Source organism: Porites lutea, chromosome 11, assembly GCF_958299795.1.
Source record: "Porites lutea chromosome 11, jaPorLute2.1, whole genome shotgun sequence".
NCBI lineage: Eukaryota > Metazoa > Cnidaria > Anthozoa > Scleractinia > Poritidae > Porites > Porites lutea.
The window spans coordinates 24,137,105-24,155,732 of NC_133211.1; the positions used below are offsets into that span (position 1 = coordinate 24,137,105).

The 18,628-nt window shown below is 38.7% G+C and overlaps 1 protein-coding gene across 1 annotated transcript in view; it reads left to right on the forward strand.

The window, feature by feature from the left end:
* The first annotated feature begins 8,428 nt into the window (after positions 1-8,428).
* Positions 8,429-18,628, forward strand: part of LOC140951872 (transcription initiation factor TFIID subunit 2-like) — a 28,588-nt gene continuing 18,388 nt past the window's right edge. The window contains exons 1-12 of the mRNA XM_073401240.1: positions 8,429-8,522; positions 8,743-8,797; positions 10,535-10,607; positions 10,761-10,872; positions 11,977-12,095; positions 12,990-13,087; positions 13,863-13,906; positions 14,407-14,515; positions 15,749-15,834; positions 16,607-16,828; positions 17,046-17,159; positions 17,650-17,749. Of these exons, the coding sequence (XP_073257341.1) occupies positions 8,464-8,522; positions 8,743-8,797; positions 10,535-10,607; positions 10,761-10,872; positions 11,977-12,095; positions 12,990-13,087; positions 13,863-13,906; positions 14,407-14,515; positions 15,749-15,834; positions 16,607-16,828; positions 17,046-17,159; positions 17,650-17,749 (1,191 nt within the window). The 5' untranslated portion in view covers positions 8,429-8,463. The remainder of the gene's footprint in view (positions 8,523-8,742; positions 8,798-10,534; positions 10,608-10,760; positions 10,873-11,976; positions 12,096-12,989; positions 13,088-13,862; positions 13,907-14,406; positions 14,516-15,748; positions 15,835-16,606; positions 16,829-17,045; positions 17,160-17,649; positions 17,750-18,628) is intronic.

Genomic DNA, 18,628 nt, shown 5'->3' on the forward strand with positions numbered 1-18,628 from the left:
GCTTGGCTGACTTCCGAATGCTCACCGAGATATGGCATTTTAATATATTTGTTTTCCCGGCATGAGAAGTTCTTTTATTCGTTTGCTCCCTCATGGTCGATGTTATTCATTGCATTTTTATTACTTTTTATACCACAGAGTTTAATCCTTGGTACAATAGCTTTAGTTTTTCGCTTTGCTTTTACTGGCATCTAGTTTCTTTACTATCACACTTTGGTATAGTGAAAACTTTGCTTTACTCTCTCCGGCATTTTAAGTTCTTTAAATTGTTTGTTGCTTCATGGCCGATGTTGTTTATTCCTTGATGTTGCTGCTGTTTATCTCGTAGGCTTTTTATTTATTTGTTTTCTGTTTGTTCCATATGACTGGTGTTTGTCACATTATTATTATTATTATTATTATTATTATTATTATTATTATTATTATTTTTTGGTGACAATTTTGGTTTAGTTTTTTCCGGCGTTAGAAGTTCCTTAACTTTGTCTGTTACGCTTTCCATAGTTATTTTTACATAAGTTCGGATTCCTTTGTTCTTTTCGTGGGGAATATATTACATAACCCCCGAATCAACTGTCTGAAAAGCTGGGTGCGGCTTTGATTGTTTAAAGGGAAGAGCGGGGCTAATGAACAGCAAATTAAAATGCGAGGGGATTATGTATTAATACGCAAGGGAGATAAGTGACTTATTCCCCTTGCATATTAATACATAATTCCCTCGCATTTCAATTAGCTTTTCATAAAGAAAAAAATCACAAATGTTTATTGGAAATATTATTAAACACTACGCTATAATTACTAAAATTAAACTGAGCTGCGCTTCTTTTGCGCCACATTCACGGATTTTCTTAGTTGTTGGTTCATCGATTTCCACAGCCAGAACGACAGTTCGAAATTGAACAGCGTCTTTAAAATTCTACGGTTCCGCGAAAGTGTCGCGGAAACGGTAAGGTGTTCCGTTCTTTAATCAGTCATCCCAAACTCGTGTACTCCATGAAGACGTGTAGTTGACCTCTTTGTGTTTTGTAGTATCCTTGCTTCATTCCTCGACTGAATTTCTTTGTCAGATACAGTAGTGATCCCTCGCCTGGAATCTTCATCTGTAAACATGCAGGTCGGTCGAAAGATCCTCGGGGCGAAAATTGAAATTGTCAACTTCTTGCTCGTTTTCTGCACCTGCAAATGAAGATTCCAGTTGTTTTCCGAAAGCTCTTGCTATACCGCCACTGAAACTTCTTTAGTTTGAATAATAAACAGCTCTACTTCTGGCTCTGAATCGCTCGACACTGTTAGCCTCTTTAGGCTGTTTCTAGCATTCACTGCGAACAACTAATTTGAAATGCAACTTCGAAAAACTAACATAATTAAAAAGCCGAGAAAGCTGTGAAAAAAGCCACCAGTGCCAGCATGGAGTGTTAAAAAACAAAGGGAAGATGAACAATAGAGACATTTTTCGTCAATGTATTTTTGCATCCCTTGAGGAATCCTCGCCAATGTAAAAATAAGCCGTTTATCGGCCTTCAGCTCGTGGTTATGTGATTTATTCCCCTCGTGCGTTACCCTCGGGCTGCGCCCTCGGGCAACGCACGAGGGGAATAAATCACATAACCCCTCGCTTCAGGCCGATAACCCTTACTTAGAGCCGATCTTACCACATTGATAAAAACGTAAACTGCATGTTTTTTTCTAGCCTGCGAAAACATCCGTTTCTCCTCGCTCTTCGCCGCTGGGGACGTTTCGCGTTTCCTTCGCTAGAAACAGCCCCAGCGGCGAAGAGCGAGGAGAAACGGATCAGCTGACGGATGTTTTCGCAGGCTAGTTTTTTACTCGTGGAAACGATCTGGGAAGTGGGGTAGATTGGATCGTACCTCTGGAAAATTCCTAGATGCGCCCCTGACATGTGGGAAATCATAATTGTACTCCCACCCTCACAAGTAGACAGAAATTACGTACCTAATGTTCCTGTTAAACAACATATTCATTGAACCAAAAGATTGTTTAGTATACATTGAAAAACTTGCTCATTTAATTTACTAGTGGCATGTCATTTCATCACATCACTGTTTTCGACTTGCTAATAGCGTTGTTGCTGTTGTTTTTGCTTCCATAGCCGTTGCTGCGTCACTGGCTGTGTCCGATCCGTTCGCAGTCGTTTGCTGTTGTAGTGGTTGTTTCTTCTGTTTTGAGCGGTTCTACTTTATTCAATGATCCAAACATTCGTTTTTCAGTGTTCTCAGCTTGTATAGTTGTTTTTCTAAAGAGTACTTCAATGAAAGCTACGCGAAACTTTCTTATTTTAGTGCAGTAAATAATTGGGTTGATGAGCGAGTTAAGAATGGATGCAAAAATTGCTGACATTAAAGAAATATGTGATGCATTCCACGAGTATATGATAGAATTTTTTATGAGTATTCGAACAACAAACATTGGTAAATAGGTCAATACTAAGACAAAAAGTATAATCGTTGTTAGCTGAAAAGCCCTTTTGTCCTTTAACAACTTTTTCCTGTCTTCCGGTGAAACTTGGTGGGCTGCGATTCGCTTTTTCAGAGTTCGAGTCTCCTGGAGAATTACGATTTGACAGAAAGTGATGATCGCCATACATAAGCAGCCCGATATAGTGCTAACCACCAAGTAAATATCGTTGTCTATGAAACTCAGAGGTACTGTTAAGAGGATTGAAACAACCCACACGAAAGCGGACCCACGGAGTAAACGACCTGTGGTGACCAGAGTCTTGTATTTCAGCGGGTGCTTTATAGCAATGTATCTGTCTATGTTCATAAGTGTTAAGTGAAAAATTGAAGCTACGGCTAGCGTTCTTACAACGTTTACCGACGTTGCAAAAAGCGAGCAGTACGAGCTTGATCCTTCTCTCTGTAGCAGTACTGCCAGTTGTACGGCGAAAAACGGTTGTCCAATCACTCCCATCACACAATCGGTTGTCGCTAAACAAGCGAGTGCAACGTTGCTCGTGGTTTTCAGGCGTGGTTTGGTTTTCACGGTGAATATGACCAGTGCATTTAACATGCTTGTTACGGGCAAAGAGATTATGTCCAGAATTATTAGGTACACGAGTACTGTATATGCCTCTCCGGTTCTTTCATTTAGAGTTCCTCCCAAGAACGTAGAAAGCTCACAGCCTGAAGCAATTTCATTGGTTTGAAAAGTCGTGCTTAAGTTCATCTTAAGCTTCTTGGCTTTTTTTAACTTTCCTTTCTCGTCTGGACAGGAGGAATGCGTCGTCTGTTACATGTTTGATACATTTTAACGATGTTCTTAATGGTCCATTTACTTAGTTAAGCCGCTAGGATTCAGGTGCACGTATGAAACTTCGTTAAACTCGGGAAAATGCAGTGAACAACAGCCTTTAACCGTAAACTGCTAGGTCACTTCATTTAGACGCTATACAATTTTTTATATAAAAATTTATTCAGTTATATAAGAAAAGCTCCATTGTGTTATACCTCGTTAAGAACAGCAGCTGATTAAGCATCGGACCTATTCAAGTTTATCAGTTAAGGTCTCAAGGGAATTTGCCTTTTGTCTCGTCATAAATTATGCATTCAAATAAACATAAATAAGTCAAAAATTTCTTGGCATGAAGGAGAGAGATTTAACACAATGACTCATTGATAACTTATGTGATTATGCAATCATGTGCTGTTGCACGTGAACAGACTAAGACGAAAGTTATAAGGAGAAAGATTGAACACCTGTAATTATGTAGTCATATGCAAGTGATCATGAAGAAGACGAAAGATGGGACATAACGACCTACAAAGCTTATTTCGAAAATTACCATAATACTTTTCAAGTTCCCGCTGCATGTTTTAATTCATTATTAAATGAGAAGCAAGGTTCTGAACCCAATGAAATAGAAGCGCTACGTTCGTATGAAAATGCGCTGAGTATGCACTTTGTGAGAACTACACTTAAACAGGAGCCGATAAATTTTTTGAGTTTTTTTTTTTCTTTTTTCTTCAGTTTTGCAGTACGTGGTCTAGCAAAGTCGACGCTTTTCAGGCTTTATTCTTGGGCAGTTGTTTTGCATAAACTTTCGGTCAAATCAAATCGTCTTACTAAGACTAAAGACACTTAGCAATACAAATTTGGATGCCCGGGGGCGTAGCCAGCCATTTTTTTCGTGAGAGGGTGACGACAGAGTAGCAAGCCAAGTTAACGCTGACCTATAAACAAGTACAGCCATTCTTTTTTTTCGCCACAGTGAGAATTAATAATTTTTTGCGCTTATCAGGTAAAATAACACATAACTAATTAATTTGCATCACTTTATCCACAAAATTTCCTTTTTTCCTGAAAGAAGTTGAAAACACATATATTTTCACTTAAAAATGGCTTCACCACTTGCTACTTATGACGTCATATGTCGTAAACTTAGTAACTGGCCGTCACTAAACTTGTCACATTGCGTGCGAGGGGATGAACGAACAGCTACAAAAAAACTTCAGGTGCTGACGTTTTATCGTGTTTTTTTTTTTTTTTTTTTTTTTTTTTCAGGCTTTTCAATAGCTAATACTCGACAGGGGGCGCATACTCCACCTGAAGGGATTTTCACTGAGATCCTTACTCACAGATGTTTTCGTTTTTTCGGGTAGCACCAGAACAGAACCCCTAATTCATGTTCTTCGGGCACAGGCAGCCCAGGGAATATACCGTCTCTTACTTAGTCCCAGAGATAACCTTTTGTTTTAAACGGGTGCACCGCGAGAATGTAGTTATTCAGGAGTTAGTCGTTTTTAGTTTGTTGTTGTCGCGAGTGACCAAGCAGTCTAGAAAAGGTATCTTACCATTTTCTTCGATCTCCTTGGTGAACTGTATGTCCGCGTTCTGTCTGTTAAGGTGTTCGTGAAAATCGTCGATTCCGTGTTTGTGTACGGCGGTGAATGTGTCGTCAACGTAACGTAACCAAAGAGGTACAGTTCGCGTGTAGGTAGCTAGGGCTTGTTCCTCGATATTTTGCATGACAATTTCTGCTACAACAACAGAAACTGGAGAGCCCATAGCTGTATCGTGTAACTGTTTGTAGTGTTTGCCGTTGTACTGAAAGTACGTCGAAGTCAAACAGAGGTTGAGTAGGTCCATAATGTCGTCTGTAGGTAGTGGTAGTTCGACAGTAGAGTTCTAAATAGCGTTCTCAGTACAGTCTAGAGCCAGTTGAAGTGGAATACTGGTGAACAGCGATTTCACGTCAAAGGACACTAGTCGTCCGGATGGTCTTAAGGGCGTCAATAAAGTTCTCAGTAGACTTAAATTGTGTATAGATTCGTCAGTCAGCGGTTTCAGTACGTTAGTTAAGTATTTAGACAGTTGGTAGGTTGGGGATCCACAGAAAGAAACTATGGGCCGCATAGGTATGTTGGGTTTGTGTAGTTTTCCTGAATATCAAAAGAGCATAACAGTTTCAGTTATTTCGAATTCTGAAATTAAGTAATTATAACTGCAAAATACCCGGCCACCCTAAGTCTTCGCATTTTGGGTGGTCGCTCACGGGGGGTTTGACGGACTGTATACGTTTGTTTAACATTTACATGGGTAAACCAATCGGTTCACTGTTCGGGTAAATGGTACGCAAAACTCAGAAATGGTAAATTTTGTCTCAGAATCGCGTTTACGAATTTGTACAAATCAGTTCCATTTACCAAAAAACGGCCACGAAGGCCTAAAACTGGTATCAAAGATAGCTTTAAAGAAATAGAACACGAATTTCCATTTGGAACATTCCGTCCGGAAAAAAGAGGATTACCTTTTCCGATCTTTTCCGTTGCTCCAGGAAATTTTCCAGTGGAACGACCCAAATAGTCGTGTTTCATCTACCGTTCGAACTGGATTTTCCGGAAAGTTTTTTTAAATCGTAAACACCCGTAGCCTGCGTGCGCAGACGTATTTTAGGTCCTGGCTTCTCCCCAGAAAGTGACTTTCCCCTCTCCCCTCCCCTTCCACCTCCCCTTCTCCTATTGAAAGCGCTATTCAACTTATAAACAGCTACTTAAATGAACGGAAATATCAAGTAAAGATCGGCCGTCATGTTAGTTCGAGCCGATTCGTGAGTCGCGGCTGTCCTCAGGGTACCGCGCTTGGCCCGTTGTTATGGAATGTATTCCCGCATGACCTATCCGACTGCCTAACAGCGAACTTGTCTATGTATGCTGACGACCATCAAATTTACCACGCAGGAGCAGACCAGGCAGCTGTGACTTCCCAGTTAAAGGATAGTGCCAACTTAGCAACAACGTGGTATGATTCTAACTTATTGGCGGGAAACCTCAAAAAGTACCAAGTTTTGAACTTGGGCCTCACTCAAAATGACAGTAATATTTGTGTGAATGATGTTGTAATTGAAACTAAAGATAATATCATACTTCTAGGAGTAGTGTTATATTCTAAGCTAAATTTCTCTGAGCATATAATATCTATCTGTAAAAAAGCCAGCCAGAGAATTGGTGTTCTAATGAGACTACGTAATCTAATTCCTATGAAATCTAAGTTAATATTATTCAAAAGCGCGATATTACCATTCATCATCTACTGTCACCTAGTGTGGCATTTTTGCAAAGCGAGTGACACTCGAAAGCTTGAAAGACTACAAGAAAGAGGACTTAGAGCGGTTTTCAATTATAATAATTCTAGTTATGAACAACTATTAGAGAAGGCAGACCTGCCCACACTACTAAATAGTCGCTTACAGGATCTGTGCATCCTTATGTATAAAGTAAAGCATAAACTGTGCCCTGCATATATAAGTAACATCTTTAAAGAACCAAATAGTAATTACAATCTGAGCAAGTAGATCACTCTATACCTAGGTATGAGACAGTCACCTACGGCAAGCACTCTATTAGATATCTAGGGCCTAGGCTATGGACAAAACTACCCAAGAGTATTAGGGACGTCACAACCCTAATGTCGTTTAAAAGCAAGATACGCCAACTCAATATAAGTGAACTTTTAGAAGATGGCTGCGCAGGCTGTAGCCTTTGTTCATTTTGACTTCTGTATATTTTTACTATAAATCTCGTAATTAGATAACTATAGATATTTTACCTACTACTGTATATAGTTTTTACTTTGTATATTCTCCCCTAATTGGTGTCCCCAAATTAGTAAGGGATTCTTTTTTCCCTGGCTAGACGGCTTTGACACTTTAATAAAGTTTCTATCTATCTATCTATCTATCTATCTATCTATCTATCTATCTATCTATCTATCTATCTATCTGTCTGTCTGTCTGTCTGTCTGTCTGTCTGTCTGTCTATCTGTCTATCTATCTATCTATCTATCTATCTATCTATCTATCTATCTGCTGTTGCTCCAACTTTCGCGCAATAACTCGATCGGAAACGCTTCCTGCACAGGCTACCCACGCAGTTGTTGTTTTTGTCATTAGGGACCGGTCATTATTTATGTAGGGGGGTGGGGGGAAAAAATCATGGGGTGGGCCAGGCCTAATTTTTTAGAGAAAAGGGGTGGGCCAAAAGAGAATTTCACGATGATTGGGGGTGGGTCATTGTGTGTTTTGTAAAGAATCACACTCACTACAATTCATGTGGAAGATCTAAATAAATTCTAATGCAATGCTGGACATAAAATATAACACAACTGGATGTCACATGTAGGTATCCAAGTAAGTGTCAATGAGATCCGTAAGCAAGAGCGAAGCGTGAAAGAAAAGCAAGTTCGAGCCTTAAAAGATGTACATTGCTATGACTGGAAAACACTTGTAGAGAAGGGGGAGCTTGACACTCTGAAAGCCCCCGAGTTGGACAAATACATTGAGCATAATAAACTTAGCAATAACGGAAAGAAAATCGACAAAATCAAGCGAATCAATCTACATTTCCTTCAAGCGTCAGTGTAACAGTGTTGGTGAGGACAGTGATGAGAGTGACAGTGACAATGACCTTGTTTTGTGTGATGAAAGTGAAAGCAAAAGTGAATCAGATGATGACAGTCATACTGTAACAATACAAGAAGGCACATCAACAAGAAGTGGCCGCAGGGTAGGACAGTGGTCCACAAGATATGCTGATTTCGTTCAGTGAACAGGAACTCCTTATAGAGGTATAGATTGAAGGGGGTTGGGGGTGGGTCACCTCTTATATAAAGTTATATGGGGGTGGGTCAAGAATTAACTAATGGGCTTAAAGGGGTGGGTCACGTTTTTTCTTTCATGCTAAAACAAAAAAAAATCCCCCCCACCCCCCCCCCCCCCCATATAAATAATGACCGGTCCCTTACGCGTCAGCTTCTGTTGTGTTGGAGACTCGATCACTGACTCCACTCGCAAAACTGCCTTCCCTTCACCGTTAAGAATTGTATTTTTCGGACCTCGGCTTTGTCGATGCTTCTGCGGTGTTCTTGTTCCCAGTTTTCCTTCATATGCTCTGTTAGGAGACTGGTTACAAGGCATTTCAAAATGGCGGCCAAGATGGATTGTGGTGGTTGATGAATTGTTGTTCTTCAGAGATGAGGAAAGGAAGCGAGTCTCCCAGGAACTTTAAATTATAAGTATTCCAATGATAGAAAGTTGTTACGGTTCTTTTTCCACTTAATCTACCCTTTTGGTTTCTAGTACTCATTTTCCGTGATCAGACAGTTTACCTTTCAACCTGATATCATTGTTTTGAACTGAGTTCATTTCGTGTTGCAGGACCTCAGCTTATCATAGGCTAAACGGCTTTGAGTGTTTACTGATTGTTATTTGTGGCTTTTTTTGTACTTTACGCTTCATCAGACGCTTTGCATCACGTCAATCGACTTCAAGCGGAAATGTCTTTTTGTAAGTTGTATTTAATTTTTTATTCGTAGCCTCAGTGTAGTTGTTTCTACTTTCGTTGCTCGTGTACACACAGGCTGTTGATAAAATGCAATGTTGACTATCCCAGCCTTGATCTTTATGCACACGTCGTCGACTTCCGCTTGCCGCAAGGGGAGGAACCCCGTGCCAATCAGGGCAGGGTTCGTACAAGATATGAAAAACCTGGAAAGGCATGGAATCTAAAAATGTTATTTTCCAGGCCTGGAAAGTCATGGAATTTAATTGACCTCCTGGAAATTCATGGAAAATTTAAGTTTTATTTGACAGATTAGTTACAATCAAGGACAATGTAAGATAGAGAGGAGTAAGCAGCGTGGCCGAGTGGTCAGCGCGTCGGACTCGCAATCCGGCAGTCCCGGGTTCGAGTCCCGCTCTGGCCACTTGCTGGATTTGTGCTCGGTCGTCCCGAGTTCAAATTCTCGGCCACGCTTGTAAATAGCCAACTGGTTGCCTTCTGCCAGTTGGGGTTTTTTAAATCCTGTTATGTTGTATTTGAATTATTTGTTTCTAAATATTTGAGTGGAGTGCCTGTAAATTAGCTGATCAGCTAAGTGCACCTTCCACTATAAACATGCCTTTAACCTTTTTTAACGTAATTAAAGAGTTAGAGTTAGAGTTAGTTAGAGTTAGAGTTAGAGTTAGAGTTTGTGTCTGTTGAACAGTTTAAGGTCAAAAAATTTCCTAAAGCAAGGAAATTGTTTAAAATTTTTGAAACTGACAGCTAAACCTAAGGTCTTGGAAAAATTGAAAAGGTCATGGAAAAAGTCATGGAATTAGTCATCGAGTTTGAAGAGCTCAACAGGGGAATAAAGACAGGGAATACAAGGGGATGGATTGGATTCTCTACCCCTGGGGAGGGAAAAATTCAGAATGGTTTAAATCACAGGACCTAAGGCAACCATGGGGATTTTTTAAAACACATTTCCTAACCCTTCATTGGAAATATGACGTTGTGAAGGGGTGGGATGTTTGTTTTGAATTCCCTCAATCAAAATGAATCACATTTGAAAGATATCAGGGGGATTTTACTCTGAGAAACACTCAGTGACACATAGGACTTTGTCTGGCTAAAAGTCCTTTACCCCTGGGGAAAATTCTTAATTTTGCTACACCCTTTTTACAATCCCCCTGCCAGGTTAGCCTGGGGTTCAACCCCTGGGTAAAGACGGTGACATGTGCATTATACAGTCAAACATACCTGTATTATTATTACACTGTACTTACCTGTTACCCTTGGGGAATAGCCAACTTACCACTTAATAGAGGTTGACTGTTTACCATTACAAGTTTGACAAAGCTAAGATAGTGACAAAAAATATATCCATCACCCTAAAAAATGACGAAGTGCTTGCAGGAGTTTTTTTCAGTCAAGCCTCTATAATCATTTCCAAAGGAGATTGACATATTAACAAGCCACAACAAATTTTTCTTATTTTTCTGCAAATGGATACAGTTCTTAGGAATTTAACTCAAGCAGACTTTGCCAACATTTGACAAAGTTACAGTAATGAGTTATTTTGTAACGAAGATTAAAAGGTTGTGAATTCACTGTCAAGACAATGTTTTGCTGCTGTCACCATCCAAGGACCCTTTTTTATACCGACATGTCTTGAACGAAGGCAAGAGTTGTCTTTGTGCTGACTTGAGAGGGTGTTTATTACTGTTGTTACATTTATCATCATCTTGTTATTGTTTTAGGGATATGTGGAATTGCGAATTCTTCCACTGACAAACAACCTAACAAGACTAAAACTGAACTACAAACAATGCAATATCCTTTTCATTATATGTTTTTTTTTTAAATTCCTGTTAAGCCCCGTAATTTTGAATATTTCAACAGATGGTACTTGTAGACATGAGAAGCCTTTAAGTTTTTGTTGTCACATTTTTTACACATAAGTTTTTCTTCCTTGACTCTGTTTATGAATTATGCGGGTTTGTATTCGTGATGAAAGAAGAACAGGAGAACATGACTGGTATGATGCAGGGTTTCAGCTCGATGATCCAGGAAGAGTTGTGTGTTCAGACAACAAAAAGTATGAAATAATATCTCTTTCTTGATGCCAACACACCTCTTTTACATGTAATTAAAAATGGGTAGATGACAAATTTATTGAAATTCTTTTGTGACAATTTATATGAATAAGTGCAAAATGTCAACAATTTAGATTGTGTGGCTTTACTTTCTTATCCATCTGATGTAATGTAACCAGGGATGTGCTGTATTAAGAAAAACTGAAGGGAGCCCTGTGCTCTGAGCCTGTGAAATCCAGAGTGCCCACCCTTATACCTGCCCACTCTCATGCCTTAGGCGTGAGTCTCACGCCTACGGGTTGAAAACTTCGATCTCACGCCGGCTCACGCTTGCGGGCCAATTTCTCACGCCTGATTGAAAAATGTGAGTTGTTGCCGTCTTGCTTGACATAATTTCCAAAAATTTGTTAACTCAGACCCATGTAAGGAATGAAAACCATGTGTAAAATGAATAAATGACAATATCTTCCTCGCGATCGAACTATAGCGCTGATGTTATCAACTAACGTCGGTCCTTGTGGATAAGCGTTTTCTTGATAACTTCGCATTTGGCAGACTTCGGACGTCTTTGGAAGACTTTGGACTTCTTCGGGAATCTTCGGAAATGATCGTGTCGTCTTCAAAAATCCCAGCACTCCCAGGATAAAAAATGTCACGCTTATATCTCAGAAAAAGTTAGCAGGTATACACCCTGTGATTTCTTTGAAAAAAGCAAAGATTTTCTGGTCATCCAGGAGAAAAAGTTAGGTGCCAGGAGCCACAGGGGGCTGCTAGATCACAGCTTTGAAAATTTATAACTAAAATGCAGATGTATTTTTGTCAAATGTGCCTTGAGTAGTATGTACATACATTACCCAGTATCTATCATGGTGTGCAAATATAAAATATGACCCAGATTTATCCACTGTTTGCCTCATTCCAACTTTTAATTTTCAGCTCTCTTTAATTATGATGTTTTTAATTTGAAAATAAAAAATAGGTAAGTGAGTAATAAAATATTAAATACTTTATTTCACCTGGATGACAAGCGACAGTAACTACCATTACTGATAAACTTGTGGCCCTCAAATGAATCACTGATTGGCCACCTTCTTTTCTGATTTTAGGAGAAATTTGGATTATTTTTTGAGCTGTATGCAGAGTGCTGTTAATGCTGTTGACCCTGAAGCAGGTGGAGGTGAACTAACTGTCAGGATTCCAAAGGAAGTGTTGGCATGTGCAAATGGTAAGAGTCACAAAAGTGCTATTTTTGGATGGGCTTGGTCTCGATGAAATGTTATCAAACTTCTCATAAGCACAACTGCTGCCTGGTTGACCTGAAACATTATATAGATGCTACCTGGTTGACCTAAAACATAAACCTCTGCCTGGTTGACCAAAACATCAAGCACCACCTGGTTGTCTTGAAACATATATAAAATGCCACCTGGTTGACCTAAAACATAAACCTTTGCCTGGTTGACCTGAAACATTAACAGTACTACCACCCAGTTTCTGGTAGCTCAGTTGGATAAGCACCTGTATACCAATTGGGATCTACAAAACCTTGGCTGGCCTCATCAATTAGGATGTGATGCCTTAAATATTTACTGATGAATTGCTAGTCATTCTTTTGACTAGCCTTTGCGGATAAGGATCAACTGAAAACACTATAGACCTTGGGTCAAACAGCTCTAGTTGTCCAGTTCTGTTTCGTTTGGTTGTATGTGAAGATTTACTGTACTGTCAAACCTTTCTTTTTGGATGTTACAGGTCAAAATTCAATTCAGGTTTAAAATAATTTTATCCTGAATTCAATTTTGACCTGTAACATGGATAACCCAAAATACAGGCACCTCTCTATTATTGACAGACTGAGACAGTTGACTTGACCAAAAAATGCTACGTAAACCCCAAATGATCCTTTCTTTAATGATAAAATGCACTCTCCAGTAATGTGAACAATCAGCTCAACCTGTCCCTTTGGTGGTCATAAATTAGTAAGGTTTTTCTGTAATCTTTTCATTTGATCATTTTTGTTCAAGAAACTGTTGCAAGGCTAAAACCCATTTTGAAATATCAAAATATCAACTTTTGTGACTTTGGTCAAGGTGTTTCAAATGGATCTTTTTTTATTTAGAATGTCGTCAGTTCCGTGTAAGTATTGAGTTTTCTCTGGAGCATCCCGAAGGAGGAATTCAGTTTGTTATTCCTAAAGGAGAAGGCACAATGGCTCAGGTAGTAAAAAAAGCACTTTACTCTCTGTTTGTTTATTTCTATGTAGTGTTGTTGATACATGAGCATTTCATTCGTAAAGCTACTCTGCTATTAATAACAGGCTTAATGCACTTGGTCAATGGTAACTATTGGGCTCATGTACCCTTAACTTTTTAGTAATGTCACTGTTATTAATGCAAAGACTCTGCCAGTATGCAGTGGATCAATATATTTCAAACTCTTTGTTGTTCTCAAATCACATATCAAAAAGAGCTCTCGATCTTGGTGAAAAATTCCATAATCTGCAAAAAATAGCAAATACTGCTGTTGTTTGGCTGTGAAACATTCTAATGTTGTGATGAATCTAATCAAAGTAAGTGTTTATTAAACCAAAGCTGCACAAGATAAATGGAATTATTTGCTGCATCATAGACCTTTTTTTACTTCATATCATAACCTCCTTGAAATTCTGTATAATTTCGGATTTTTGTTCGTTATTTACGTATGCTTTTTCACTCGATCATCAGAAGTCTTGTAAATGAGACAATTATGCCTTGCTTTCAGTGTTTGCCTTGTTGATGCTTTTGTTTCTGATGCAGCAGGTATGCAGGTGTGGCTAAAGGTCAGACATACAGCTCAAACCCTAACCCTAACACCTTCAGTTGCACCTGCGCCAATAAATATCCCTGTAACTTATTACATTACACAATGCCCTTTGAAAACACTGACCCATGTCAATAATTTAATTGTCTGCTAAATGCATCTGATCAAGTTTCTTTTTTTCCCAATGATACAGAGATCAGCACACTTGTTTAGCTATGGTTGTTCTAATTCCTCAAGGTAATTTTGGATCCCTAAGTAGTGTTGTTTTAACTGTACATGTACATGTAAATTAGTTCTAGTAATACCTTTTGCATTCGATGAAATTGTTCACCCAGTAGTTTATATTCATTTATGGGCCATAAATGTTGACAGAACGAAATTAATAACGAAATGGTTAAATATTATTGAATTGAAAGAATTAGCATTGCTATGAGGCAAACTAGTGCTGGCTATTTACAAGCATGGCCAAGGAGTTAAGCTCAGGACTACTGAGAACAAATCCAGCCAATGATGCAACTTGAGATTAGTTTATCTCTCATTGCTTATACTAAAAACGCTGTGCAGTCAAGTGGAGAATCCATGTTATAGTGTTGTTGCATGTGATACCTTTAGAAAGAAAGGAACTCTTGCTTAAAGGAAACTTAGCCCAAACAAGCCATGGCCTGAAATAAAGATTTTTTCCCCCACCATTTGACATTGTAGTCAACTTTAACTGATTCCTTTTTTTACTTTACAAGGCTGTGGTTTCCTTGCGTGGATTCCTATTCTGAGCTTTGTACATGGAACATTGACATCACTGTTGATAAGGACATGATTGCTGTAAGCTGCGGGGATCTTGTAGAGACGGTATGTCTGTTAGTTATTTCTGTCAAGGCAGGTCAGGCATACCCCCCAAAATTCTATTAATGAATTGATTATTTGAAAAATGAATCCGTTAGTTGTTGAATCTGAAATTTACATCTACCAACAGATTCAACTTTTGAATAATAAATTCATTAATGGAATCTTGAGGGGTACGCTTGACCTGGCTTGACTGTACACAATGAATTCAGTGTCTTGACGTCTAGTTCCCATGGATACTGTAAGAACATAATACCTTTAATAGTAACTGCCAATTCATTTTGTGGGTTTATACCCATATAGATGTTGTAGAGACCTCCCTGTCAAATCACAGAACAAAGGAGCGCGAGTGTGGTCAGCGGTCAGTCGTTTGGCTCAAGCGCGGTCAGCCTTGCTTGCATCACCTCCATGTGCTCAGTACAGCGTTTTCGTGGCATCCATTCTCTTCCTTTAGCCTTTGGATCATTCTTTTACCCCCATCCCTCCCCCCCTTAATTCTTCAACTGTTAATCAGTGTGACGGGTGCCTGGTTCCTTTGGCGTTGGGGCTCATGGCTGGAGGGCGCGGGTTTGCCAGCCATGAGGGCATAACTCTGTCTAGGGGCTGGCCGTGCCATAGGTGGAAGCCCCTGGACATCCTGGGCACCCACCTCCACTCAGCGACGCAGTTGTTAAATCTTTTAAGATTTTAGCGCACATATTTGCCTTGAGGTAATCAATAACTGATTTGGTTGTTAATAATGTACATGAAAAAATTTATTGAATCTGATTGGCTGAAAGCAATGCAGTTTTTAGTAAACAGTGCAAAAAGGAGGAAATTTTCGATGCTAAACAAGGAAATAAGATGCAAATATCTCAGAGAATTGAGTACTGTGATTGGTTGATAAAAAATACATAAGAACCAATCAGTTGCCATATTCCTCATTGGTCCCTTTGAGGTTGTGTGTGAGACTGGGTTGGTTTGTGTTGAATTGCCCTTTTGGACTGTTTTGGAAACCAATTTTGATCCAGTAAAATATTTCACGAATACAGTATTAATAAAGGGTAATTTTGTTCGATTTCAAGCTTATTTACCTGCATTTGTTTGTTTTTCAAAAAGTTCAACTATGCAATAATTGCATTCACCGTTCGGGCTAATGCAATTTTGATACTTTTTGAAAAGCACACTTGTGTGCAGATAAATTTAAAATTGAACTGGAAGTCATATGATTGCCTACACTAATATAATTTTTCTATACAGGTATTCACTGCTGATGAAAAGAGGAAAACTTATCACTATACTCTAAGCATTCCTACATGTGCTCCTAATATTGCCTTAGCCGTTGGGTGAGTAACTTTGTCACAGGGTTATAAAAGAGGCTGATGTGTCTCTACATTTATCAAAATTCAAGCAGTTATTAGGAACTGCCAACAAATTTCGAAACATAAAATAACCACTCAAACAACAAAGAAGGTATAGATAACAAGGCAAATACAAAGAAGGCAAGGATGGATAAACTTGAAGAAAAATAAAAAATGGATTGCAATTGTGGGTTTTAAAAACTAAATATTAGCCTAACAGCTTTTCAAAGTTCATTTTTGTTGATATTATGCTTATGAGGCATATTTGTTGGACAAGAAGTTGTAATGTTGTCATTTACAAGTTGTTTCTTTGCTAACATTGAGTTCTGTACCACATATGAACAGGTAAATTAAAATATTGACAAAATGAATTACACAGCCGTAAAACGTCCCCCTAATAATTAAATACTGGCAAGTTTTTCATTGTCAGTGCTCGTACAAAGTTTGGGTAGAATTGAAGGTTTAAATTAAATTATAACCACAGAACAGGCAAGAAAATTTGATTCAAAGTCTATGTGTATTTTGATTTGAGGATCAAAACTAAAATAGAAATGTAATATTTGTAAAAAATTGCCTTTAGAATGATAATTACACTGTACATGTATGTAAAATACAATTGTTTCCATCTTAGAAGAACATACTGCTGAAAGCCAATGCCAAACTAACAATCTTGCCTTCTTGTTAAGTTCATTACTTGTAATTTACTAAGTAATAATTGTAATGTGTAATGTGGTTGACATTTATTCCTCTTACACAGACCATTTGAGATTCACGTAGACCCTGTGATGCCAGAAGTAACGCACTTCTGTCTGCCTGGACTTCTTCCAGTTCTAAAGAATACTACTGCGTTTCTTCATGAGGCATTTGAGTTTTACGAAGAATACCTCAGCTGCCGCTATCCATATACCTACTACAAGCAAGTATTTGTTGACCAAGCTTATGATGTCCTGTCACCATATGCATCCATGACAATTTTTAAGTAAGTCTGAAGTTAGTATAGAGGTTATGTTTCTTTTTCTTTGTTCTTTTTCTTTTGTTTTTTATTTTTTAGTTGTGAATTGTCTACTTGCATATGATGCTCTACAATGAATTTTTCCTATTTGATCTTTGCAGTTCAATGTTCACCATTTTAACTTACTGTCTCTATATGTGGTTTTTTTGATGAGTGCATGGTTGTAATTTTTATTTTATTCCAGTACAAGCCTACTTCACTCTTCAAGGATCATTGACCAGGGATTTGAGACCAGGAAATATTTATCCCAAGCATTAGCAGAGCAGTTTTTTGGATGTTACCTCTGTTTACAGACATGGTATCTTGTTACTTGCAGATAATGTAGTGATCGAATGCTAAAGTTTTGTTCTTTATTCGTTTTGCCAGGTGTGGATTAAATAATTGCTTGTCTGACATACATGTAGTCATATATAAGGGCCATTAGTAGGCAGGCAAATTAAACAGCTAGGATGTTCTTTTGGTTGTATTTTCCTTTGGTTTCCTTTGAGGCTATAAGTGGGGGTCATACGCATCTCATATTTGGTGGGGGAAATTCCTGGCCCATTGTCCTTAGTGACAGCCTGTAATTGGTCAGCTAGGGTTAAAAACTCCATTCTACAGTGCTGAAAGTGGTTGTTTAGGTTACAAGACAATTGTCAAGGTCTTTCAAAACTTCTTAGAATTATATCAGCTCTCTTTGACAGCAGGCAATGGCAACAGATTTTCTTGTGTAGTGGAATAGCTCATTGTTGTGGTGTTTCTGTGAAGTGATCTGTTATTAGGACTGTCAATATTACTTTTGTAAACAGGTCAGATTACTGGTTAGCAAGAGGAATATCAGGATACATGTTTGGTTTATTCATGAAAAAGATGCTCGGTAACAATGAGTACAGGAACTGGATGATAGAGGTCAGTACTCATTAAGATGAAGCTCACTGTGACTTAAGTGACAAAAACACTTTTTATGCAAGAACATGTGACAGTCCACTTCAGCAGTTTATGAACATTGTACGGACTTTGAGAATCAAATCAGAGGGCCGTAAGTACAAACGTTGGGTTAAGGGGCTGCTGCTAAGCAAGAAACTACTGCAGTGTACGCCCAACATTCAACATTGAACAGGAATGGAGGCCTTTATTTACGATCTGTATGTGGTGCTTTGGAATGGTTACGTGACAGACGGTCACCCGAGACCTTTAAATGACTAAGACAGACGCTGTAATAGGGAACTCAAGCAAAGACGTTTTTGAGCAACACACGTGAGCTTGAAGTGGACTGTTTTCATGCTTGCGCATAGTTGTTTAAACCAAATTCTTTGGTAAGTCGAAAAGATACGTAGCAAAACAAATTTGGTAGCACCAAGGAAAAAGGGAAAAGCTTTACTTTGGGTCAACATGCATTGCTCAAACTCGTCTTTGCCTAAGCTTTTTCTGTTTTCTTCTTCAAAAATTTGGTTTATCAACTACAATAGCCTGTGTCACAGACGAAACTAAACCTCTGGATAAGTCTGTCTATGAGCCAGCGCCCAAATCCGTGTTCGGGGCCCCACCTTTGTACCAGGATTTGAGTACGTGTTATGATTGGCTTGTTAAAAACCCATTGTCGATTTGCGGTTTCAGTAAAATTCTTTTATGAAACAATTATGCATTACATGTTGCTCATGAAAAATGAATTCTGTTAGTGATTACCCCTGGTGGTAGTCACAAGTCGAAACATTTGGTTTAGGTAATAACTTCGTTACGGTAATTGTATAGCTCAATACGCGAGCGGGAAAGAGAATCCTGTGCTCT